At 41.2% G+C, this 27202-nt stretch overlaps 1 protein-coding gene and 1 pseudogene across 4 annotated transcripts in view; both read left to right on the top strand.

Moving 5' to 3' along the window:
- The window catches only part of Celf2 (CUGBP Elav-like family member 2), a 166782-nt gene extending 151824 nt beyond the window's left edge, over positions 1-14958 (top strand). For all 4 annotated transcript variants that reach the window (XM_035442834.1, XM_035442836.1, XM_035442835.1 and 1 more), the window contains 4 exons: positions 2703-2882; positions 7078-7221; positions 9567-9738; positions 11114-14958. In XM_035442834.1, the coding sequence (XP_035298725.1) occupies positions 2703-2882; positions 7078-7221; positions 9567-9694 (452 nt within the window). In that variant the 3' untranslated portion in view covers positions 9695-9738; positions 11114-14958. The remainder of the gene's footprint in view (positions 1-2702; positions 2883-7077; positions 7222-9566; positions 9739-11113) is intronic.
- A 5606-nt stretch (positions 14959-20564) lies between these two features.
- Positions 20565-23271, top strand: LOC118238507 (annotated as a pseudogene).
- Positions 23272-27202: the final 3931 nt, after the last annotated feature.

The following is a 27202-nucleotide window of genomic DNA, read 5'->3' as shown; positions in this document are numbered from 1 at the left end:
TTTTGTCAGGCCAGCTGCCCAGACCTCCCTTACAGAGGTTTGTCATACCCATCATTTTATCCATCCTTCTTTGTGTTAATAGCATACATGAGAATTTAGATGAATAGGGGGAAAGAACTGTTCTGCAGCTTTCTCAAAGAAAAACCCTATTCTTTTAAATTGAAATAATTGAAATATTTTATTCAACTATACTTACTTCAAATCTCTGCTTCTATTGTCCAAGGCTTTTAGAGGTAATCAGATACCAGCACCTGAGTAGTTGTTAAGTGTTAACTCTGATATCATGGTTATCTTATGTATAATAAACACCAGGTAATTCATAAGAATTGCTCTCAAAAGTTGAAATCCTCCTCTGATGACTCTGCAGATGATTCCATGAGGTCCTTTACCCATTTCTCCCTGAATCTGGCCAACACAGCCTTCAGATTTTCCAAAATAGTATAAATATTCTCAATGCATTTGTATTTGAAAGATTTTTAAACAACCCCCTTATTCTTTATTCAAGAATATGGTTATATTCTAGAAGAAGTACGCCTGAGGCTAGGAAGACCAAGACCACTCTTATCTGCGCAGGTCCCTGACCAGTTGCCCCTACCTTGGCATCTATACTCCATCTACTTCTTGCCTCCCTATAAACATCCCCAAGCACATATGGCTAGGAGTTTTCTTCCACACACATAGCAGCAGCAGAAGCAAGCAGAGCTTCAAGAAAGTATGTCTAAGTTGGAGTATAGTGTAAGAACACAGGCAGCCATGACAGAATACTACCCAGAAGATGGGGGACATAGCTGGAATGTTGCTTGCTAGAGTGGCAGGCCTCCCACATACTCTACTATTCATGAAACTTCCTTCCAATATTTTGAGAGTATGAAGTTCATTCTGTTTTTATTTTAAGAGGTAAAAAATGACAAAATGGGGGAGAGCTCTTGTATGGGACTTATGTGACAGTGAATGGGAACCCCACAGCCCTTGTCAGACAAACTATGGTAGAGTGACAGGTAGGTTTGGAGGTATTTATTAGAGTGAAACAGGCCTCAACACATGTCAGGCAGTTGGGCAACCCAGAGTCCCAAAAGCACTATATGCACATAAAATCACATGGCCTGGCACAGAAAGGCAACTTCCCTTCAGAATTCCCTCCTATAAAGAAATTGAGTCCACAGCTTGATGGCCTGTATCCCTAACATCTGTTATGAACTGAAAGAACCAGTTGTTCCAAGTTGTCTCACACACTTCTTTAGGCCTCTCAGAAGTAGCACACACATACTGAGTAGTCAGGATAAAACCTAACCAAAAAGGAAAAAGAAAATTCCTCTCCAGTCCTTTGGCAGCCATAACTACAGGGATGAGTGGGAAGAAAAGACACAGTGAGGCAAACATGATTATTTGGTGTTGTACCACTCTTCAAGGCCCAGTTCAGTCTCCTGAAGCCCCACAACAGGAAACCCAAACACAAAGCACTAGGAGAGTCTTCTGCTGCTAAGTCATAGTCGACTTCTTATCTCAAGAGATGACATTGTCCAAGTAGTGTAAGTACATATGGTATAAATAGGACATCTTCTACTCCCTTTCTTTCCTGTGACCTGCAGGTAGTAACAGTGATGAAGTGTTAAGTGCTTCTGGTACTTTATTCGTCTTCATATTTTGCAAGCATCTTATAGTAGCTATCCTCCATACCATCAAGATTAGAATTATTTCCAGTAAGTTGTTCTCAGGAACAGATCTTTTTTAAAGCCTTTTTAATCATAAAAGAAACCAAAGGCAATCGTGTTACCTATTCCATTTCCTGTGTTCATGTAAAAGCTCATATTCTATGAAGCATTATCTATTTTGACTCAATATTCAAGAAAATGACACAGTCAGCAACCAAAATAGAGCAACCAAGACACCAGGACAAATCACATGCTGGCCTACGTTCAGATCTCCCAAGCTGCTGCCAGAATCCAGCTTATAGACAGTGTTGATCTAGTGCCCTGGAAAACGTGGCATTGATTACTATCTGTGCGCATGTGTGTGTGCCTCTCATAGGATGTGAGTAGCTTGAGGTGTCCTACTCCTCAATTCTGATCCAGCTAGGTTATGTATTCCTGAGGTCCCAGTCGTTCACAACATCTTTGACTGTTTAGGAAAAGTCAATTCTTCGATGGTACTACTGACTCACTGAGATGCACAACTAATACCTTGTCTGCTCTGCCACTTCCTAATCACACTGCTTGAATGTAAAGGTTTTCTCTTTGCTCCCAAGCTTCCTGAACCACCCATGGCCTCTAAGAGCCTAGTCAGTGGACAGCAGCATACAGATGTGATAGGCCTCAGCCACTAAGGTTTGGGTTTGGGTTTGGTTTTCTTTTCTTTTACATGCTTCTCAGATCTAAGAAACAGAGGTACATATTTCAAAAAAGTAACAATGGTTCTTGCCAGTAGCACACTGTCTGACTTCAGAGCCTCACTGCATTTTTATCACTGGCATAGGGAGGGAGAGTTATCATTGGTTTTTTTTTTCTCCACATTATTGTGATTTATTTCTTCATATGTATCGTTTTTTGACTTTATGTTGGTTTCATTGGTGTGCTAGCTGCATGCACTTGCTGTTGTACTGTGTCAAATGATTACTCTGACTTCCTTTGGAAAGCACTAATGAATAAGTGCTATTTCTCTTCTCTATTGTTGGGTTTTTTGTAAAGTTGCTCAAATGCTCTCAGGTATGGCGGCTCTGAATGGAGGACTTGGCGCCACAGGCTTGACGAATGGCACGGCTGGCACCATGGACGCCCTTACCCAGGCCTACTCAGGAATTCAGCAGTATGCGGCAGCTGCACTGCCCACTTTATACAGCCAGAGCTTGCTGCAACAGCAGAGTGCTGCAGGCAGCCAGAAGGAAGGTAGGTATCTATCTGCACCAAAGGGCCTGGCGGGGCCAGCCAGATCTGCATTTGCCTTTAGAGCATGACCAGAAGGTGCTGACTTAAACCAGTGTCTTAAGAGAAATCACCTGCTTACTTTCTAATATTCATGTTAAAGAAAAAATTCTCAAGCATGAGCCCTTTGTCACAGTCTTTTGTTCATCTTACACTGTCCTCAGTTTTTCATGAATCCCTTATGAGGTTCTCATCCATCAGGTGTTTACAGGAAATGATTTACAGGAAATGTTGCTACTATCAAAAATGCCTAATACATCCTTTCCCCAGTCAGCATGAATACTCAGTCTGTCTCCTCACACAGAAACTCCTTAGTGAGATGTACCATTTGATTCAGTGTGGAGGAAGAGCTTCTCTCCTGAATTCCCTAAGTTCTTGGTGTCCACATCCCTAAAAGTTGTGTAGCTACCTTTCAGTGAGCAATAGGCTCCAACTAATGATGGAATCCACAGTTAGGAATGGCTTAGTTTGCTGTATATGGAGCATGTCTTCTGGGAAATAAAGTAAGTGAAGGGTTCAGTAAGGAAGGGTACATTTCAGAAAGCTAATACTAAGAATAAATTAAAACTAATTATAAAATGGTACATGGGCTCATCCAAATAAGGATAGTTTGTCCTTCCGTTTCATTCTTCTGCTTTATTGGTTGGTTGGTTTGTTGAGATAGGATCTCATCCTATAGCCCAGGCTGTCCATGAATTTGTGCCAGTCTTACTGACTCCACCTCCCTAGTGCTAGGGTTATAATTACATTTGTGCTACCACAATCCACTGTTTTAATTTCTCTTTTAACTGAAGTTGCTTTAAAGTAGTCAGCAATGTGCTGTTTTAGTTCTGACTTGTTCAGAATATGGGGAAAGGTAAATCAGAAGAATTTTTGGGTTTTTTTCCCCTTTCACCCTCACTCTGTAGTTACAAGTGGCTTCTACTTGGATATTAATTTAAAGGTAGTAATTTGTAAGGGGTACCATAGTTTTACTCTGCAAAGTTAGGATTTTTAAGGAGATACAACTTAAAAATTGAAAATAAATTTTCCTTTGACAAATAGCATAGATAGAGATCATGGGAGAAAAATACATGAGACCTAACTTCTCAGATCTTTCCTCTGAGCTGTGACTTCTATAGGTCTTCAAACATGCACATCTGTTTAGACAATTGTATCTCACTTGGTGCTTGAAAGGGACCCCACATCATGAGCACCACAGGTCTTCCCTAAGAAAGCCTGTCTTTGTTTAGTCGCTTTAGGGTTGAGAGCCATATGAGAAGTAAATACCATGGGAGAGAACCTGTAAGATAACAAAGCTAAGTTCCCTAAGTGGCTCTGGAGAATGCTGGATGTCTCTCCATTATTCAGCATGGCTTTGTAGTATAACTTGTATCACTCAGATATAAAACTGCCACCAAAAGATTTAAAATCAAATGATTAAGGTCTGGGCCCTGTAACAATATTTTTCTAAATGACTTCACCCCAACCCACTGCTGTAAGCTGCTGTTCTTTGATTTGTAAGGTCTGGAGGTCATGATCATCATGTTCTAATTCTAATTTAGGGCTGTGGCTAATAGTGATATGCTTTAGGGCTCTTTATTTTTTGGTACAAGTCATAGCTTTTGGTTTGTTCATTTCATTGGTTTGGTTTGTTTGTCCCTGCCTCCAACCCCATCTCTTACCTTCTCATACCTCTCTTGATCATCTTCTCACCCAGTTAATCTAGCTCAACAGTACCATCCATCTGCCATTAGCAGATTTTGAGATTCCCTAATCTAAAGCTCTGTCCTTTACCGACCTTTAGTTAGAGTTGAAATGTACCCTGAACTATTTAGTCATGGACTCTGGTATATTTTGCCACCACAGGAAAATGAGCCATTTGGACTTGGCAAAGAAATGATTCAAATCTATGTTTCCATAGCTAAAAATTTTTTGAAGGATTATAGCATTCCTAAATATCAGGAAAGCCTAGCACCTTTCATGCCCTTGTGAATACCCTGGGGCTACTCTCATACATCCCCATCTCCCTTCCTTAACAGGAGGAGGCAAGTTATGAATACACAAATAGTTAGGGTCCCAGCAAGAGGCCAATTGGCACTTGTAGGTTTGGTGTAGCTTTGTTCTAGAAGATAGTTGCCTCTGGGCCTTGGGGTTTTGTGTTACATCAGGTACCCTATGAGAAATACAGAATACAACTGCCAGCCTGTAGGAACCAGTCCTATAACACAGCTGCCAGTTAAGATGTTGTGCTAGGAGAAAGTGGACAAACAAAAAGGGTGAGTTGTGAACAGGTTTTTAATTACTTTTAGAGATCTAGATTGTGTGTGTTTGTATGTATGTGTGCTTGAATTTTTGCTGGTTTTGATATCAGCTACATGAGTTGCATACAATGAATGTTTTTCTGTATAAAACTATTTTTAGTAATCTCAGTTTGGGAGGGTTAAAAGATCAAACTGCTTATTGGTAATAGCATAGCAGAGGAAGGGGACCAAGTGGATGTTGGAATTTTTCCCTGGGAAAATAATAAACAAAAGGAGCAATACCTCTTTTTGTCCATCTCACTGTTCATGGTCTTCCTCTCTCTAGCATGTACAGATCAGAATATATATGTAGCCTTCTGGATTCCCAGGATCATTTAGGCACATATAGTCTGTCTATTCATTAAAATTGTACTTACTGCTCAGGCTTCAGGAGTAGCAACATTCCTTGCAGTGCAAATTGAGCCCCATTAATCCTTCTTGAAGCATTTAAATCCTTTGTTTAAAAGGTACACTAAATCTAGGGTACACATTTGACTAGTATACCTATTACTAAGAACACACATGGTACAGTAGCACTTAGCACGCCCATTTCCAGCATTTGAGTTTTCGCATCTATCCATATCAAGACCAGAAAATAGTTAAAGGAGCAGTGTCAGCCATACTTGTCTCCCTTTAAAACAGGCTGCCTCCTTTGAGCTGGATTATAGAAATACCCACAGACTCTGTAAGCAGTGTATTAATACAGACATGTTTTTAAGGAAAGAAGAAGTAACTACATCTCTGGCTTCAGTAAAGTGTCATTCTTTACAACACTTTCTTCATTAATATTCTGGGGACAGACAAAGATACACCAATTCGTTTATTTTTACAAAGTCCTATTTAATCTTCATTATCCTCGTGTCCACACACTATTCCCCACTGTAAGAGTTCTGTAGGGAAGGCACAGGATCCTGGCCACCAGTCTCCTCGTGGAACAGACAGGCAAGTTCCCTCTCTGTGATAACCAGGTGCAGATGTCACTGCCCCAAGTTCTGTGAACTCCTTTTCTTCCTGGTGCCCAAGAAGTATCCTGACTTTATCCTCTCTGTCCAGTTCATCTGGCTGCCTTCTTTTCGTATCCATACAGCTCTTGTATCTGTGAATTTTGTGTTCAATGAGGAACTTAAGAAAACTAACCTTCCAAGGAGTACAGCTAAAAAGACCTTCTCTCTTCCCCCTTAGCTTCTGGGATTTGCATGAAAAGGAAAGACTGTATTTAACTCAGTCTTGGAGAAGCTCATGAGTCCACAGCACTCAAGTATAATTCTGAGTGATAAAGGCCTGTCAAAACTGTAAGATTCTAGCCACCTTTTCCCCAGTTGTTGACTTCCTGCCAGCCATTCTAATAAAGATGATTATTACAGTGTGTGCACACAGATTTGCCAAATCAAAACTGGCTGAATAACCAGGCAAATGATTGAGAAATCCAAGCAGCATTACTGCTGTTGTATTCATTTTTCTAAATTGCTGCAGTTTGCTTAGAATGCAAAGAACAATCTCTTCCACCTCCGGAGATAGTCTGCACATAAAACATGGCTACCCAGGAATAACCCATGCCTAAATTCTGTCCCTGTCCTGCCTACTACCACCACCTTCTCACCGTGGAGATGAGTGCTAATGCACAGCTAAAGTGAGCCAAAGATTCTCTATGAAAAAGAAGCTACTTAGAGCATCCTCACTACACCCCTGCTACCAGTCAGAAAATTTCAAAGGACGAATGTTTTCCTGGGAATCATGCTGGCACTTAAAATTATCCATCTGCATATTCTTTATAATAAAAGCCAATGACTAGCCTGTCTATTACTAAAGTATTCCTAAGAGGCTTTCGGGACTGAGACTTGGGGGATACCTTACTCTGATTTTTTCTTCCTCTTTAGGTCCAGAGGGGGCAAACCTCTTTATTTACCACCTTCCACAGGAGTTTGGAGACCAGGACATTCTGCAGATGTTCATGCCCTTTGGAAATGTTATCTCTGCTAAAGTCTTCATTGACAAACAGACCAATCTGAGCAAGTGCTTTGGTATGCAAAAGAAACCTAGCTAAATATTGCAGGTTTCCCAGTCAGGAGTCAGGATAGGGCCTTCCTTTTGGTGGTGGCTCCTGACTTTCTAGTTGCATGTAAACAGATTTGGGCAGTCATTTAATCAGAAAAGGGGGAAGTGCTATATAAAAAGGGACATTCCCTTATGTTAGGTAATAGTCTATACTGTAGCATTAAAGTATCTTCCTATATATCTGATTCTTTCTCACCATAGAGCAGTAGTTGTTTCTTCAAACCCTGTAGATAGATCCATGAATTTTCAGTCTGTAATGCTACAAATGACCACTGCTAGCACTTTGCCACTAACTCCTTACTCCTACAGTCTCAAATAGCTCAAACACTGTATCAGGGCTTGTTACTCAATACTTAGATGACTAATGTACACACTCATAAGCAGGATATGGTCAGGCTGCTGCCACAACTGCATCTCTATAGCAGTTGATGTATCCTGTGGTTACAGAGAACAAAGCATTAGGATGGGCTTAGATTGTAAGATTGGCCAGGGCTATGTGCATAGGCCAGAGCACAGGAATATGCAGGTATTCATCAAACACTACAAAGCACCTAGCTGTCAGGTCTTGCACCCTTGGGGTCCAGAGGGAGCATCTTCTTTTTCCCCTTCTATAACAGAGTAATGAAAATTTCTGTCCTGGTGTTTCTGTATGACTAGGACAGCATTTGTTAAATTCAGGACTTCCTTATTTGTCAAATGGATTTAGCTCCAAAGACTTTAAGAGTCCAGGGTATTCAGAGCCTTGCTTAGCAAGCTCTGGCCCACTCCATTTTCTTGATATCACTCCTACAATTTAATAATTAATATTGTGAGAGGCAGTACATTTTATAAAATAAGATAAGGGCCAAAAGAAATAGAATTATATGTGTTACAAAGAAAAATATACAGGGTAGACTACTTCTCAAACAGCCACAAGTTCAAACCTTCTCTGGCTGACTGATAGATAGTGTTTTGGTTCTACAAGCTCTGGTGCTAAGATGTCTCATCATCCAGGATGACCTAAGCCTCGGGGTTAGAAGAATTAACAAATCAGCCATTTCCAGGGATTGTTTTTACCCTAGAAGAAAGGCTATCAGCCTAAGTCCACTACACCTCTGTGGGAACTGTATAGAAACCTGGTAACAGCTGAGGAGTAAAATGGGAACTAAGCTGTCCTGTGGGGTGCATGCATGTGAGAGCCAGAGCTTACCTTTGAGAAGGGTTCCTGTGTAAGGTTTTTAGACAGACATATTTGCCACTGCTTGCTTTAAGTTTATATGGAGACTGAAAGGGACTGTAGTCCATGATTTAAGGAAACATTACCTTGAAAAGAGATTTTATCAGTCCAGAAACTACTTAACCAATATGTTCATGATAATACAAGCTGTAGCTATGAGAATCCGAAATGCATTTTCAATTTGTCCTAAAAGCTTTACCTCCCAAGTTTCTCAGTAAGTGAATCTGTGTCTTAAGCTCCCAGTTTGCTGAGTTTCTGGTCATAATAAACCCATCCTTTCATCCATGTCACTCTTGACTCATTTCCATTCTTTAATCATCTTGCCACTTCTACCTAAAAGACCCCAAGAGAAAGGAAAGTCTTAGATTTAAGATTACTGTTACTGCGAATTGGAGTTAACAGAAATGTAAACACCATTTTTGCATACAGCCTACCTATTGAAAGCTTTCCTGCCTTTTACCTTGTGTCCACTTTTATCAGCTGAGAACTCTGTTCCAAGTATGTTTATGTCCTTTGCTCCCTCCACTGGTTTGTAAAAGAATTTTCTCTTTAGTTTTAAGCCTCATAGTAGTAGATAGGTGGAAATGCCATAATCTTCCAAATTAATGATGTTTCAAAGTAAAATTCAATACATGGAGTAGCTTTCTGTTACCACTCAAAGTCAGGAGGTGCATACGCTTACCACTTGCTTAACTGGCTTCACACTTTATACATACATATATGTATGTATAAAATCTTACTCTATTCCAAGGATTCCAAAGGACTCTGGGAGGGGGAAGGAGGGGAGATAAACAGGTATCACTTCAAAGACTAAATAGAGGGACAAAGTTCATAGAACTTAACTTTAGTTTTGTGGAGAGGGTTTTTGCCCTGCATGGAGAATTGCACTCCAACTAGCTCTTTCACTACTTGCCAATGTTCATTACCAATGTTGTCCATGGAAATGTACTGTACATGCATGGAACAGCATAAACCTAGCAGGCACCTCTCAGCATTTGCAGTCACACTATGCCGGCCAGCCCCGCCAGCCCCGTTTTCTGCTTGACTTCCCCTTCACCCTGACCTCCGTACCTCCTTCCCCTTTATGTCTTCCAGGTTTTGTTAGCTATGACAATCCAGTCTCTGCCCAAGCTGCAATCCAGGCTATGAACGGCTTTCAGATCGGCATGAAACGTTTGAAGGTGCAGCTGAAGCGCTCCAAAAACGACAGCAAACCTTACTGATCCTAACCCCAGAAGCTCCCTGCTCTTATTTTAGCTTTCTTAGGGTAAGTCCCACAAGCCAGCCTGTTCTCAACAGGGAAGGCAGAGGAGGGACCACAATGCCAACTTTTACCAAGAGAGACGGTTATTTTTACAATAAGGCCTCCATTTCTTCCACTCATGCCCCACCCAATTTGCCATAATTAAAAGATGGGCTACCTTGTTTCTGTTGAGTAAATTCTTCCTCTAATTGTGCCACTGTATTTATTCTCCTTTGTTTTGCAATTTGAATACCCTTACTCCTTTTTAAAAATTTTTTGTTTTGCATTTTAAAAGAAAAACATATAAACAAATAAATGACATCTTGAGATTTTAAAAGGCAAGCAAACACTAATGTGCAATTCTAACTCTGAAACCACTGGTGCCCCAAGAGCACTGCCTGGAGAACCCACCCGTCCTTGCCCGCCCGCCCGCCCACCCCTCAGAGGGCCCGCGTTTATAGTTAACGTGGTGGCCTAGCAGAGGGAGAAGCCAGGAGAAGCTTAAAACACCACAGAACATCCTCCCACTACATTGGTTTGTTTTAATATAAGTAGGATTTTATTTTAGGGTTCAAAGAAACATGACATTTATTGGTCAGATTATTACACTGGTTGTCTATTTTGTTATTGTTTTATTTTGTTTTTAGAAAGGATTAATGTAAAAAAAGATTTAGAGATCTGTTTCTTAAAGCTACAGGGTTTAAAAATAAAATAAAATGAGTGAAAATACTTGATGTTTCTTGAAAGATAAATTTAATAATAAATAAATACATAAATAATACATAAATAAAAAGAAAGCCACAGGCCTGTAAATTTTATTTGTAAAAAAAGCATTTCTATTTTTATACAAAATTTTTACTGCCTCAGAAATAATGGAAGTTATTTATTGCCTATTGTTAACTTATTGGGTACCTAAAGAGCAGTTCTCTGTCTAGCTAGAACCTTCTGAAGTAGTCTCTAGAGGAATTGTTCTAGGAATGGGCTTTTTTTCACTGTTGAACCCTAGACCTAAAGTTCATGCTTTATCCTCTTGTTGTTTGTATCTGTCTGATTATTTTGTTTGTAATTTCCATTATCTAGTTTACAGTTCAGTTGTCTTGACTTCCCCATATGTCACCTTTGTTCAAACTGGACCCTCTCCTCTGTCCCTTGCTAGTCCCTCACCCCAAACACCCAGAATCCATCCCCTCTTGCTCGCTCGCTCTCTCCAGATGGATTCTCTTGGGGTTTCATTGTGCTGTGGAAAAAGAGTGTAAGAAATGCAAATTATGTGAATGGCTCATAGACTCCCTGAAGACCTAAGATTTGCATTAGTTTTTCTCCTGCACCCTTGAAAGTGATTTTGTTGCTGCTGCGTAGATTCTGTGTAACTTTTTACTCTTCCTTGTTTTTTCCCTAGACATCTTCATGCCCGTTAGTTCATCGTTTGCCTAGCATGTCCCTGTGGCGTCTCAAAAAAAGTTTCATCGTCCCGTCATTGTTTCTGATGTCTTTCTGACCTCACATCATATTTGGTTCTCCTACTGACCTTTGATCTAGTTTGACCTTTGAAATTTGCATGTGACCTCATCTAGCTATGAATTCTGGGAAGTCAATGTGAAAAACATTGCTGCATTCATGCAAGACTGAAATTATTAGACAAATTATAGAAAAAAAAACCTGTGGCAAAAATGTTTCTTTCTTATTTTTTTTTTCTTTTCATAACACAGACTTGAAAGTATTACACAGGGATTGGCATTCTTCCCGGTCACTGGTGACAATAGCAATATGTGTCCAGGGACACAGAATGTTGGTTTCTAACAGACTACTTCCAAAAACAGTTTGAGAAAAAAAAAAAAACTGTCTGATTTTAAGTCTCTAGAGGTCTGTAATAGTTTTTACATTTTTCAGGCAGTGTAAAGTTTTTTGATAAGGCCATTTTAGGTGGCTCACTTTCTCATTAAGATATATATATAGAACCACTTTTGTAGATTAGTATAAGAAAAATATTTACCCTGTTTTGGGGCAAATGCTACCTATTTGTGTCACCTTTTGCTGAACTGACTCACAGTTAGACAATCCATGGTTTAATGCACATGAAATTACCTATATTTTATACTGTTTCAATGTACAGGAGAAAGGTTACTGTAAACTGTGTCATGTTGGTGCTTCTGTGGATTCAGTTGTGGTCTCATCATGAGTCTTAAGGTCTTAATGTTATTTGTTGATAAGACAAGCTTAGAATTGGTTTACTTAAAACAAAAAAAAAGAATTTCAAAAAAAAGTTGTTTGCTTAAAAAAATAATTTCATGTGAGAGAAAAAAAATACTATTCCAGAATAAGTTTTGTGTTGGCTTGAGAAGCATTGATGTCACTTTTTTTTATTGTGGACTATTAGATGTGTTTGTGTTCAGCAAAATGTGATCTGTTTTTGTTTTTTTCTTTTAAAGAAAAAAAGTGAAAACTATATAGTGCCAAATTCCAAAGGTACTTCCTTCTAGAGCTTCGGTGTGTTTCTTGTGAGAAGTAATTTGATAACATGGGTATTTTATTATGTGTTTTGTATAAATCCCTAATATTTAAAAAAAAAAAAGGTTACAAAGTTTGTTAACTTGCTATTCTGTGGTCTTGTTGCCTGAAATTGTTATTGTTTGTTATTTCTCTATGCTGTTTTTTGTAAGACATTGTATAAGTGCCCATGTCTCCCTTTTTTAACCACTCTACACATCAATGCTGTGAAGGCAACCCTCACAATGTATTTTCTTCATAATATCTGGAAACCTCTAAGGTGAGAAAGTCTTGAACTTTTAACCCTTTCTACCCAGAGCTATCTGGAATGTTGGTAACTTTTTATACTTGTCATCCTTGAGTTGTTTTGGGGTGTTTCTGATTTGGATTTTTCCCATCTATATCTTCTAAGTTCTTAGTTTTATTCTTTGAGATCCACCCACCTAAAAACTCTTGTCTTTTTCCTATACCATTTTTTATTTTCTTTTTTATTCCCCCATTCCTATTATCCTATGCTCCTTTAAGTTTAAGTTTAAAAGCTTGAGTTAAACCCTGTGAAGGTAAAAAAAAAAAAACCAAAAAAACAGGTAGACTTAGCCCCGAAATAAACCCTGACGACACTGTTTGCTTTTTGAGATCAGGTTTCATGGTTTTGTCGTAGTGTACAATATTTTCATACACCCTGCAGTTAAATGGCTTTTGTATGGTCTAGTCTTTCAAGGAATTTTGCTTTTGTTTCTTAAACGCTCCTAAGTAATGCTGAATCAGCCATTGTGCTAGGAATTTTTGAACTCCAGTGGACACCTGAATATGCAAGGTATCTGTGGGAAAAGCCCATGGATCTTTCCTTGCCTCTCTGGTTTTCTAGGGTGTTTTGACTTTTGATTGAACACATTTAAAGGGGCCGGCCATGTAAGAGGAGCTTGGCTCTGTTCTTGACCACAGTTACTAACCAAATACCTAGGGTCAGTTCCTGCTGCCACTTTGTAAAGTGCCACATTCTTCTGAGTCTGGCTCTGTATGAACAGACCCTAATGTCACACCTACAGTCCCAGCACACACCCAGCCTTGGGGAAAGCACACCCTGCAAGTTTCTGCCCTGAGCCCCCTTTTCCTTCTCACCCACCCCATTGATTTAGTGTGTGTGTGTGTGAATGTGATAGCCCTGAGATGGAAAGGATTAGCCTCTCACAATGCAAAAAACAAGTTTCCTCCTTACAGCACGTGCACTTCCAATGACATGATTCGTGTTACCCCACACCTGTTTACTACTGCCGGGGCCTTCCTTCATCCTTGAGGGCTATTTTGTACTTTCTGCAGCACTCACCTTAATAACAAAGTGGTCACACACATTTCTCAGTCTCTACTATATGATGGTGTGTAGATACACGTGTAGAAACACAAGAGAATACCAGTTGTATTTCATAGACCATCTCATTCAGAATCTATTCATTTATCAATGACATAATTCTCAAAAAAAAACTCAAATTTTTTTTCCCATGGATGCAAACTGCCCTCCTTCCTCTTAACCCACCTGCAGTCCCCCCGAAGAGGCTTGGGCCAGGCAGGCACTTTCTGTTGAGTGTTTCTAATTTTGCAGGCAACCAAGACAGTACATGGAGGGGGAGGTTTTTGGTTTTGCATGTTCCATTGTTAGAAAGATAACCTTCCTCAGAGACAAACTGTCCTTTATCTTTCAATGTCAAAAGGAAAAAGCTGCAAGGGTGTACAGGGCCTGTTTCTGGAAGACAAAAAAAAAAAAAAAAAACACAGGGAAACTGCGTTTTTAAAGTCAAGTCTAGAGCATAGTCTTTTAAAACTCACTCAGAGAACTCTGATCAAATGGCACCTCCAAGGTGTAACAAGTTCATCTTTCTTTCACCGCAGGGGTTCTGGTTCTTTGGCTTGTGCTACTCTGGAATCATTTACTGTTTCTGTTTTTATTATCTTAAGTGCTAATTAAAAAGAAATAAAATTTAAAAAAAATGTAGTTTCATTACCTTTTGAATAATGTCATACAAAAATGTACTTGTGTTTTTTGTGCTGTGGGAATTGTTGTTTGTAGATTAATAATACCATTTTGTTTAGAATTACAAAATAGTTTTTAAATATTGTCTGAGAAAAGCCAAAGTTAATGCAACCTAGTGGAAACTGTAAGATCATTGAGTATTGTTTCTGTTTTATTGATGCATTTGGATTTTGTTGTTTGATGGAATTTGAGCCAAAAAAACAAAAACGCAGGCTTTCCTATTTCTACAACTGATTGTACTTATGCATTTTGTACCAGTGGGATTTTTTATACTGGAGATTAAAAAATGGAAATTTTTGTGGCTTACTCTTGTGGGCCCCTGACAATGACTGATTTCAAGTTTGATTTCTGGTTGACAGAAAGAAAGTTGCTTTTCTTTTAAGAATTAAAAACTTTGGCTTGATTTCTTTTTTCCCTTTGCTTATATCTAGCATTAGAATTTTGTCTTAAAATACAGCGGTAAGTTTCACTTTTTATTCTGTATTGTGCAGTTACACAATAAGATAATTAGACTTAGAAGTACTCAGTCACTTTAAGTGGATAAATGTATTAGTTAAACTTTAGGAGTTTGCTTTTTTGCTGTTTAGATCGAAGTTTTTTCTGACCCTTCTGTCCTCATTGTGAACATAACCGTGTAGTTGAAACAGTCAGACTTATTTTTGTAATGTATGTTATTGTGTGATGCGGTTTTTTGCTTCTGTCTCCAATATTAAACCATTTTCCTAATACTTGTTTCTCTCTGCGTGTTGTATCGTTGGTAGTCATTCTGTGTTGGTGACGCATCTACACACCTCACTGTTGCACGTATCTGTTTTTTTTCTATATGTTGTGTAAAAAAGATACAGTCGATTCCACCTAAGTGAATATCTGATTTGGGAAATGAGGAAACGGCACGTCCCACCTCTGGTTTATGTGTAGCCTACCCTAACCACTGCTTCCAAGATGACATGCTTTTTCCCCGAGATTCATCTAATAACTGCCTACAGGGCTGGGCTTGGCAAGGCAGTTTTTGGTCTTTTGACCACACATGTTCCTTTCCTCTCTTCTCCCTCATATCCACAGTTCTTAGGATATTAAGTCTTTGCAGCAACCTTAAGAGGAACAGCAGCAGTAGACCCAGGGTCTCTTCTGTATAGTCTCAAGTCCAAAGTCACATAACTAGAGTCAGGCTTAGAAAGGGATCATCTTGACAAAAGAGGTGAGCCCTCAGGGGAGGACAAAAGAAAACTAGCTGCTCAACAGGGTGTATAAAAAGAGTTCAACTTAGCTGTGTGTTACATCAATTGATAGGTATGTTTAGAAATGCATTTATTTCTATAAGCTGATCAGTTTAATCCAGGAGTAGCTTCAGTTATTAAAACTGATGGAAGTGAGAAAAATGCCAGCTACTCCAATGGAAACTGGACTGAATGAGGGAAGTGGGGGAATTCTGTCCATTTCCAGATGGCAGCTCATAATGCCATAGGTCCTGTGCTCCCTCCTGGATGGACACAGGCTAGGAGTGAGCTGTGCTCCCACTGTCATTCAACCCCTGATGAGAGAACTGCCCCCTTGGCCCTTGCAGTGAAAGCCACATGCCCGCCTTGCTCTACTGTCCTACTGTCCGCCAGCTCAGGAATCTGGCTGTCCTCAAGATGTTCTTCACAGATCCCATGACTGTTTGCTCTGTTCCCTTCTCCCTGCTTCTAACTTTTCAGTGCACGTGCTCTGCCTGCATCAGGCCATCCTGAGCCTGGTACCCTTAAGAGTCCCCTGAAGCTCTGGCTGTCCACCCCCTGGTTTCAGCTGGCCCCTCAGGCCCTTTCTTCAGTCAGGTCAACAACCTCGGGCCTACCAAGCAGAAGAAAGGCTGCTCTTTCCTTAGGCTGAACACTCCACTGGGGATGAGTTTCAGATTCCTAAACCTTCACTGATGGAAGCCAATTCCTAGAGATGCTTGCCGTCTATCTCACTGCCTTGTCAGTCAGCCTCCGAAAGGCCACTGCTTCCATTACTGAGGCTAAAGATGGCTAAAGGTGTGATTTCTTTTTTTCTTTCTCTTCTGGAAGAATGGGCGGCATAAGGGAGGGAAGACTGGGGAAAGGATGATCAAATTGTTTCCAAGATGTGTTTCTTTTTGAAATACAAATATGACCTCCATTCAGTACAAGGCATAATGTTTACGCACAGAAAGACAAAGCAGGTCTTTCTACAAAAGACACAAAGGCTCCTTCCTGTAAGCACCTGTGACTGTAAAGTCAGCAGCTGCTTAAATTCGCACTCAGTGTTGATTCTGTAGAACTCCACTATGGTGTGAGCAGGTCTGTCTGCTGCCCGTGCACAGACCATCTTGAGAAACCACAGAACCATATACATTTCCTGGCTGGTGGATGCCACATGCCCACCAAGCCACAGCAACGGAGTGTGATCCGCAGGCTCATAGCTAGCAAGCTAGGCAATGCAGTGAACATAAGCGGACCATGAATCGTTCCTGATAAGTGAATAAAACATTGTGTCCAGACAATCAGCTTATTCACTTATCAGGAATCGACTGTTCTACTAATTCACTGTTTTTGTTTTTCATTTCTGTTGTAGTTCACTTTTTTTGCTGTTTTTTCTGTTTTTTTCCCTCTCATGCTTGGGCAAAATCACTGGGAATATTACCTTCATGTGACCATGAACCATTTCTATCGAGTGAAAAATGGTATCTTAACAAAATCTATGCACTTGCTATCAGGAACACAATACTGGATGTGTCTTATATATATTGAACTATATAGTACTCAATTTCTTAAATAAAGCTTAAGAAAGCACTTATGTGTAAAATTAATGTGATTATTTCTAAGGGGTATTGTTTTAAGTCTTGAGTGATACAGGATATTTTTCATTAAAATTATATCATTGTCTTTATGAATTAATATTCAATAAATTGACTTTGGAAACAAAACAGTTGGAGGGGGGGTTCTTCTGAGTGCATTTTCGAAAGGGCTAGAGTCCCATCTTTCTGGTGGCTGTGGCTAATCTCTAGCCAAGTGCTGTGTGAGGCAAAACAGAAAAGTCCCTTCCTTCACTTCCAAAGGCCACTAGAATGCCACTATATGCATCCTCACCTAGAAAGCCTGCTGCCTTTTGAATGTGTGATCTTGGGCTCTGAAGAGGGGACAAAAGAGGAAGGCAGGCCTGAGAGTAATGCTGGTGTGTGTCAGTACTGTGTCAGATGAGGTGACACTAACACCACACCCTGTGGAGGACAGTGGTGGTTCTATTCAGGACTACAGAATGAGGGACAGCAGAGGCAGCATTCATTCTAGATAAGATGCTAAGATTTCAAAGTCGCTTGTGAGGAGAGCTGGCCTGGAAGTTTCCAGGCTTTCAATGGGAGGCCTTCTGCTTGGCCCTTTGAAAGTGGACTTTGAAATTTTCCTACAGGCTTTAAATTTAAACAGAATGGCATTTCTATTAGATCTCTCTACCTTGGGAGCTTTTGTATTAAATTTGTTTTTCTTTCTTTCTTGTGATTCTAAGAACTAATTTTCTGCCTACAAACATGGCACAGACACTTATGAAACATCTTACCCGTGTACTGAGGAACAGAAAGAGTGTGGCTACTGAAAACCGAGAAGCCAGAACACTTCTATTTTCTGCCTTCCCCACCCCCAAAACTTTCAACTTGTAAACCTGCCACACCCCAGAATCAAAGTTTGTAGTGAAAGGTGAGGACCAGGAACAGGTTGTCTCATTAAGGGAAAGACTTGATAGCATGCCCTAAGAGAGAAGTAACATGTCTAAGAGAGAAGTAACACTGAAAGCACTGGTGTGCTAGATGAGAGCTCAGCCATTAAGAGCTGGCCAGCCAAAGGACATTCCCTTTCTTCAGACCATGCCCAAGGCTGTTGGCAGGAGGCCTCTGAGCCCCAGCAGCAAGAGAAATGCAAACTAGCACATTCCCCTCGCCAGAGGCCTACAGCTCTGAGTCTGGAGTGCTCCATGCCTGGAAATCCATAGTGCCCTGCTGGGAGACCAGCTTAGAGTGCTCGCTGAGTTGGCATCATGTCAGGTCAATAGCAAGAGCTGCTTCGTGGGGAATATTACATTTTCTTTGTTGATGGTCAACAAAGCAGCTCCTCCTTGCTGGGTCAGAGGGATGTCTTTAAGGCAAAATGTGCATCCACAAACAAAACACATGTGGGCTCTGTGTTCTGTAACTGGTCAACCACAGCTTAAGCTACATATAAGGATCACCAAGTGGGGATCACTGGATAATGCTTCTGTCAGGAAGTTGGTGTGAAAAGTACAGAAAACAGGCACATTCCCTAGAGAGCCCAGACTACTCCAGTTTGAATGCCATCTCTCCCTTTACTTACTGGTTGTAGCTTCTGTGTGCCTTAATTTCCTCATTAACATAACAAGGGTGAAACTGTACCTAGCGGGTATGATTGTTGAGGACTAACCAAACCCACACACAAAATGACTGGATCACAGCCTAACTGTTCATTAAGACAGTTTCCTGGGTAACTCAGTCATGGCTGGCCAGAACCTGTGGTCTTTCCATCTGAGAGCTCTGTAGTGAGAGGTCCTAGAACAAACATTTTTCCCTCCTGACAAACTGTCCAGAGGTGACAGCCTCCTATGAAGCCGACAGAGTACACTTAGGACCTGAGCTGCAAACCAACACATTCACAACACAGTGAGTTCCTGTGCACCTCAGTATCATGTTTGGTCAGCAATCCCAATGAGAGCCTGGCTCTTCCCAGCACAGGAGAGACAAGTAACCTGTAGATCTGCTGCTTGTGGGTTCTAGACCAGTGGTTCTCAACCTGTGGGTCTCCACCCCTTTAGGCTTGTAGATCAGATATCCTGCATATCAGACACTTACATTATGATTTATAGCAGTAGCAAAATTACAGTTAAGTAGCAACAAAATAATTTTAGGGTTGGGAGATGAGGACGAATAACTGTGCTTTTGACCTCCAAATGTGCAAAGAGACTCTTCCCACAGAGTTCTTAGGCACTGGGTCCTCAATGGTGCAGATCTCAATTTAGTGACTTTTCACCCTTTCAGGAAGATTTTCTCTCCAGGGGGATGTTCTTTGATACAATTCTGACATCTAAGGGGAAAAGGGAATCTGTAGAACTGAGTACGATGCTAGAGAACTATGAGTGAAGGTAACTGATTGTCAGGTCCTCCTTAGATGTAGGTTCTCTGCTTCCTCCTGTGTTCTTGCTGGACCTGGCAAGCTGGAGTCTATAGCTGGCTAGAACCCAGCCCTCCAGCAGTACAGCATAACAGGCACTGCAACAGCCTTGAAGGGCTACCAGTATGTCCTCGAGTCCTAGAAATATGTCCCTATATGTCCATACATTCCAAAGATATGTCATAATCCATTAATTATTTGTTCAAAAGACCTGCTGTAAACAGTTCTGCCCATACCAGCTACTTAGGTAGGAGCCAGGATACACAGAAAACTAATATACCATCCCTGTCTATGGAAAACTGCCACAACTGGCATATCTGCCCAGTAATGGAAAGCACTTCAAAGGAAGATGGTTCCAGTCAAACCATACTCTCTACAAAGGCACTGGAGCACCATGGTGCTCACGTTGGTGGTGTGCTGAAGACTCATGACAGGTGGCTACTCCCTCAGAGTCTCTAGCCCATAGCTAAGTTCATTACTCCTGAGACTCAATGTCTTCATGCCAGAGCTTCGTGACATAAGGAGAACAACTGTGGGTGATGAGACAGACATCTGTATACAAGCATCTTCCCCAAGGGTAGAGATGATGAAAGTGGTCTGTGTGATCAAGAGGCATATTCTAACCATTTTAGAAGTGTTACCCTTGGAAGAACTTCACCCTTTTACAAACTATGAACTTAAGCAAATCCTGCCAGCCTTATGGAAGCAGGGAAGAGATGGGGGAGGGGGGGACAGGGACTCTGTAGGTATGCTGGATGGAGCTATGGCATGAGAAAATTGCTCCGCTAGGCAGGCTCTGCGGTCACCATGCAGCTAGAGCCCAAATCTGAAGCTCTCTCCCCCATCCACATACTCAGTCTGCTCACCTCCTATCCCATTGTGACTGTGTCAATCCCTGATGTGGCCAATTCAGTTCCCCTTATAAGCTTCATATACCCAGTAGCTATAATATGTTGGTCATCAACCTTCTGCTTTCTCTGGCACTGACCTCTGCAGAATAGAGGTCAAAAAAGCAGAAGAGACCCAACTACCTTCCTTGAGTCTAGGATGCAAATAAGAAAAGCAGCCTTCCAGGGTTGACTAGAGAAAAACCAAAAACAATTTCTCAACACTCTTCATGAAAGAATGTGACAGGGCTGGGGATATACGTCTGTCGTAAAATGCTTCCCTGCAGGCACAAGACCTTGGGTTCCATCTTCAGCACTGCAGTCAACAATGTGATGACCATGAAGGTATCACACACCAGGCAATTACAACTGTCCCTTTAGCATTTAGCTATTTTCTTCTGACGCTGGAGTACTAATTCGGAAGCACAGAACTACATTACCATCTCCCAGATTACATTACAAACATAAACTGCAAAGTAATCTTTGAGAGAGAGAAAAAAACATTTGGTGTTCAGAGAGAGGTGTGTAATACTGTCAGATTCATTTTCCTCTTAGAAATTCATCATGCGCCATGACATGTGAAAAGTCTCCACATCTCCCAGGGAGGTCCATCTACCTAAGTGATTAACCAGTGTTTAAGGTACACATTCCTCCTTGAACAGTGTTGCCATATGGCATACACTAACCAGGAGCAACAACATGCCAAAGAGCTACTGCCTAGGTTTAGCCATGGCTCTGCTACATATTAGCTGAATGACCTTAGCGTGTTAGTAAATCTCTTCCAGCCATGATGAATGTCATGATCACAGTACCTACCACTGTGCAAAGTGATAGTTCCTGCACTGCAGCACAGTGGGCAACAGGGCAGCATTTTAAACACCAAGCAGAACCCATGTCCTAAAGACACTTAGGGAAATAGTACAGGAAAATTAGAATTCCTGTAGGATTCTCGGGCTCCTTAAGAAAACTGATGACTAACAGATAGTTGCACTGGAGAGGCAGAGGCAGGTGGAGTTCAAGGCCAGCCTGGTCTATACAGTAGTAAATTCAAGGCAAGCTGGGAATACCTGGTGAGATACTGTCTCAGAAAATTACACATTAGTGGAAAGAGGGGAAATCATGAGAAGGGAATGAAGACTTTGGACCTCAGAGAGGGCAAGGAAAAATATTTCTAATGGTGAGGGAGATTTTGAGAGTCTGTGGCCAAACAGATATCAAAATGCCAGTGGGACTACACCAAGAAGAAAAAGGTGAGACATGACAGCAGCAGAGATGGGGAAAAGAGGGGCCAGGGGACTAAGTGTGAGGGTGAGAAGAAGGCCAGGGCAGTAGGGAATGCCCCTATGTTGGGTACAGAAGATGAATATCCTGGGAAGAGAGGGTTCAAATCTATCCTGGCCTTGAGCTCACATGGTGAGGTTCAGGAGACATAGTAATGAGAGGTAAGCAGTCCTGGGAGTACCTAGGCTCATGGTGCAAGAATGTGCAACCCTTCCTCATTTCCTGCCTCTTCCCAGTAGATGTCAGAGGCCTGAGATTTCTACCAATGAATATAACATGGGTCCTTCTTGTTCCATGATGGCTAGGGATTGCCAAATTCCTTTCAATCAATGAAACTATGTAGTACGTATTCTAAAGCATTGGAGCAGATGAGAAACTGATCGTAATGTGCCCTAGAATCTAGGAAAGGAGACACGGGGACCCAGGACTGCAAAGTGCCATTGATGGGGACTTCCTGAAGGAAGTGGTTCTGCAGAGTAAACAAACCAGGTCCACCCCTGCAATTTGGGTCAAAGATAGTAGCTTATAAGGTAGTCAGGAGAAAAATGATTTTGCCTTAGCCCAAATCCACCTCACATGTCTCCAGCCAAGAAAAGAGTTAGGCTTCGGAGGCCAACTTAAATCTCCCGAACCTGGGGTGGCTTCAGTTCCTGTGACTTTCTTCCTGCTCTGAGGACCAAGGATCTGAGCACTGGCTTCTTGCCACTTCCCTCATTTCATAGCCCCGAAACTGCAATTTGCACTCCTGCCTCCATCCAAGAAATCCAAATCAGTTCCTGCCATGAAGCTGGAACAAGTCAGCCTCTCTCAGCCTGTAGAAGGGAGAAAAAGAACAGCAGAAGCAACTGAACACATTGACCAAGTACAAAATGAAATAGACAGACTTAAGGAACAAGCCAGTGAGGAAATTTTGAAAGTAGAACAAAAATATACCAAACTCGGCCAGCCATTTTCTCAGAAGAGGTCAGAATTGATCGCCAAAATCCCAAATTTTTTGGGTGACAGCATTTGTCAACCATCCACAAGGGTCTGCACTGCTTGGGGAGGAAGACAAAGAGGCTCTGCATTACTTGACCAGAGTTGAAGTGACAGAATTTGAAGACATTAAATCAGGTTACAGAATAGATTAAAAAAAAATTATTTATTTATTTATTTATTTATTTATTTATTTATTTATCATGTATACAGTGCGTGCCAGAAGAGGGCACCAGATCCCATTACAGATGGTTGTGAGCCACCATGTGGTTGCTGGGAATTGAACTCAGAACCTCTGGAAGAGCAGCAGTCAGTGCTCTTAACCCCTGAGCCATCTCTCCAGCTCCAGAATAGATTTTTATGTTGATGAAAATCCTTACTTTGAAAATAAAGTTCTCTCCAAAGAATTTCATCTGAATGAGAGTGGCGACCCATCATCAAAGTCCACTGAGATCAAATAGGAATCTGGAAAGCATTTGACAAAATGCTCAAGTCAAACACAGAGTAAGGCCAGCAGGAAGAGCCAGAGAGCTTCTTTCCCTGGTTTACTGACCATTCTGATGCAGGTGCAGATGAGTTAGGAGAGGTCATCGAAGACGATATTTGGCCAAACCCCTTGCAGTACTATTTGGTTCCTGATATGAATGATGAAGAAGGAGAGGCAGAAGAGGATGATGATGAAGAAGAAGAGGAAGAGGAAGAGGATGGAAGCATGGATGATTAGCACAGAAGACTGATGGATTCCAACCCTCTTTTTTTTATTTTCTTTTATTTTTCAATTTTCTCCAGTCCCTGGGAGCACGTTGCAGTCATTTCCCTCCCCTCCCCAATCCCTCTTGTGCTCAGTCAAACCTCAGTTTTTGAGGTTTCTTCTCAACACCACAGTTCTCAACTTACTTGGGGGAAATAGCTTGAGCAAAATACAATGAGAAAACAATCTCCACTCTTCTGTTCTAAATTCATTTTTACCCTCGTCTCAAACTATGGATCCAACACCACCAATGTGCTCTGTGGGGAAAAAAGAAAAGCCCTCTGGCTCCCTGGGCTCTGCAGGAGGCTGGGGGGTACTAGGCCCCTGTGTAGTAGTACACAGAGATCTAGCTTTTTTCCTGTCTGTCTATATTAGGCTGAAAGATTGCACTGTATCGCTATGTGACTACAGACAGTTATCATTTAGCAACATGTATCTGTCTACTTTCTCTTGTTTAATAAAAAGAAAAAAGAAGAAAAGGGGGGTTAGAAGGTCAGCAAGGGTGGGTTTGAGGTGTCTGGGGGAGTTAGTGGGCATTGTGACAACATGGCTTCTCCTTTGGCATGTTTAGTTGTGATGGTTAACAGACATCCATGCAGTTTAAAGTGACCCTTTTAAAATAAAATTCTCTCCTAATGATGACTTGAGCCCTGGCACTCAATGGGAGAATCAGCAGAACCTGTAGGGTTTTATTTGGAATTGACATTCTCTGTTGTAACTTTATTTATTTATTTATTTATTTATTTATTTGTTATTATTATTATTATTGGTTTTCACTGGAAGGAAAAAGATGCTCATTTATAAATGTTGAGGTGTACAAGTTGCTTTGTTACAATAAAACTAATGTGTACACACACACAGACAAACACACACACACACACACACACACACACACACACACACACACACACACACAAAGAGTTAGGCTTCACAAGCTAGTAAAACTCCACACCCTACTCCGATGCTTTGCCTACTTCCAGTATGAAGAGTTGCTATGAGGAACAAGCAAGCAGGGGTTCTCTGGGGCAACTGTAGTAGATACAATTCATGATGGTGACAGTCAAGTTAAAACCATATAATATGGCAACCTAGCATATGAATAAGGAATATAGTTAAATTTATAACTGGAACATTGAGCTAGGGCTGTAACTCGGTGATAGCCCTCATATGAATAAGGGCCTGGGTTCAATCCCCAGAAAATACACACACACACACACACACACACACAGAGAGAGAGAGAGAGAGAGAGAGAGAGAGAGAGAGAGAGAGAGAGAGAGAGAGAGAGAGAGAGAGAGAGAGAGAGAGAGAGAGAGAGCAGTATATATTCAAATTACCAATAATTGCATCAAATACCTTCACTCTATCCCTGATGCCCTCATCCCTTCCTTGGACCAAATGCATCCCTGAGGTTCACTGAGGCAGAGGAATGGAGTTTGGAATGGATGCAGAGTCAGCAGTGTCTGTTGTACACATTACTGTGTAATAGAAAAAAAAAAGACATGTTTTTCCCTCTGTCATACCTATGTCAAAGCAGCTCTATCAAATCCACAGTAAAATTTCCTACCTGGAGCCCTGCTCATTTCTAGTCCCAGTGGTTTGATGGAATCTCCAGGCTATACTGGCTCATCCAATTAGCTGCCTCTCCTCTCTTGAAGAATAACACTCATCAAACACCATCAGACATGTCATTCCTGAATGAAACCCTGTTCTGGTTGGCTGACTCTCACTTTGAGGTTGTCTTAGCCAAGAATCGATGCCAGCTGTGGTGTGACCCTGAAATGGGGCAGGGAGCAATCTCACCCAGACAAGACTGGCAAGTGTGGGGGACATTGTGAAATAACCCTGGGCCAGGCCATAGCCTGGTCCCATGCCACTCCATTCCTCAGGCTGCCCTTGCTATGATGCCTACAACTAAGATTGTATCTCTGCGCCAAGAACCTCCTAACAAGTTCTACATGCAAGTGGAAGCCATTTGCACCATTCATTCCAGCTCAGACACCAGGACAGAACACAGCCATCCTGATACAGTAAAACAGCAAGAGACCATCTACACACATGAACGGTGCCTCTTTGACAGGTAATTTTACTCCAACTGATGAGGGAGAACAAATAAGATACAAATTGCCTCTCACACCCAACAAACACAATATCTGGCACCTCTGAGGTGTGCCAGGCATCGTGCCTTATGAGCTCTGTCTGTAGTATCTCATTTAACCCTCACAGTGTCCCAGTGAAGCAAACATTACTTTGTTGCTTTTGTTTGTTTGTTTGTTTGTTTGTTTTCATTTGTTAAGATCCCTGTATCCTTCATCTCTTCTGGTCTATGGGTAGCAAGGAGAAAGGTAGGAAGCCATTACCTTCCCCAGTGGCCCTTCCTTCCCTGACTCCAGCCCTCTGTGGCATCCCCATTCCAGAGTTTTCCCATCTCAGGCAGAAAAATAAAGTCAACCCAGCAATGTGTCTTTTAGTATTTCCAACTTTGTAAAATAATAATAATAATCTCAACACTGGGGAGGCAGTGGTAGATGGATCTCTGTGAGTCCAAGGCCAGCCTGGTCTACACAGCAAGTACACAGGTCTACACAGACTAGCCAGAGCTACATGGTAAGATTTTGTTTCAAAAAGTATGAAGGGGGATTTGACATCATCTCATGTGTGTGTATTACTTTTTTTATCATATTCACCCCCTTATTGACTCTCTGATCCTCTTCCTTCACCAGTGGTCCCCTTTTCTTCCCAAATAGTCTCCCTTCTACTTTCTTTAATTGTTTTAATCTAAATTCCATATTTTAAAAAACATGCAATAGGGGTTGGAGAGATGGCTCAGAGGTTAAGAGCATCGACTGATCTTCCAGAGGTCCTGAGTTCAATTCCCAGCACCCAACCATCCGTTATGAGATCTGGTTCCCTCTTCTGGTGTGCAGATATATATGGAAGCAGAATGTTGTATACATAATAAATAAATAAAATCTTTAAAAAAATGCAATAGTTGTCTTTTGGAGACAGGCTTATTTCACTTAACGCATGATCCATGTTCCTAAAAGTGACCTGATTGCCTTCTTGTTTGTTGCTGAGTAAAACTGCATGATGTCTGTGTATCACATGTTCTTTACCCATCCAGCTGGTGAAGGGCACCTCAGCTGACTCCATCACCTGTCTATTGTGTGAGCAATGATATGGCAAACATGGATGTGCAGACCATTGCAACGTCCTGACTTAGATGTTTTTGAGTATGTATACCCAAGTATGTATGCTATAGCTGGCTACTGGGTTCCTAAGCTTTAAAGTTAAGCATTGATGTTTTGTTCTTTGCTTTCACTCTAACTGAAGGGAGGAACATAATGAAAACTTCCCAATACCCAATTACATTTGAATTCCAGAAAAATACCAAATAATTTTATAGCAAAAGTATGTACCAAATATTGTATGGGCTACAACTTTTTCTAACAATTTGTTGTTGCTCTTCTTCCTCAAGTTTAATTTGGCATCCTGTATTTCTATTTACTAAGTCTGACAGCCACCCTTTGGGTCTACAATGGTCTCTTTTTTTTAGTACCCTCAATTGGAATAATGCTAACATAAATGGTCTATGTTTGCCCTTGGCAGACAGGAAATCATGTTTATACACAGTGTGATTTTCCCACTCAAAATGCACACTTTCATGGACTTAAAAAAAGGAAGCCTTTTATTTGCTAAAACCATGGAGTTGGGTATCTCAAGGCATTTATTCAAAATCACTAAAATCACCGTGTGCTGCACACGTTGGGAAGCACATGCTTCTGGACACACGGCACATGCATGTGCCACGACCTGCTCTCCTTGATTCTTTCAGGCCACAAGAGCAAAAGAAAATTCCACCAAAAAGAATTCAGCAAAGTCCTAGTGACTTCCCCACCTCTACCCC

This window comes from Cricetulus griseus, chromosome 3 (genome assembly GCF_003668045.3).
Source record: "Cricetulus griseus strain 17A/GY chromosome 3, alternate assembly CriGri-PICRH-1.0, whole genome shotgun sequence".
In the NCBI taxonomy this organism is placed as follows: Eukaryota; Metazoa; Chordata; class Mammalia; order Rodentia; family Cricetidae; genus Cricetulus; species Cricetulus griseus.
Note: the sequence above shows the minus strand (reverse complement) of the source record. Positions and strands in the feature narration are given on the sequence as shown.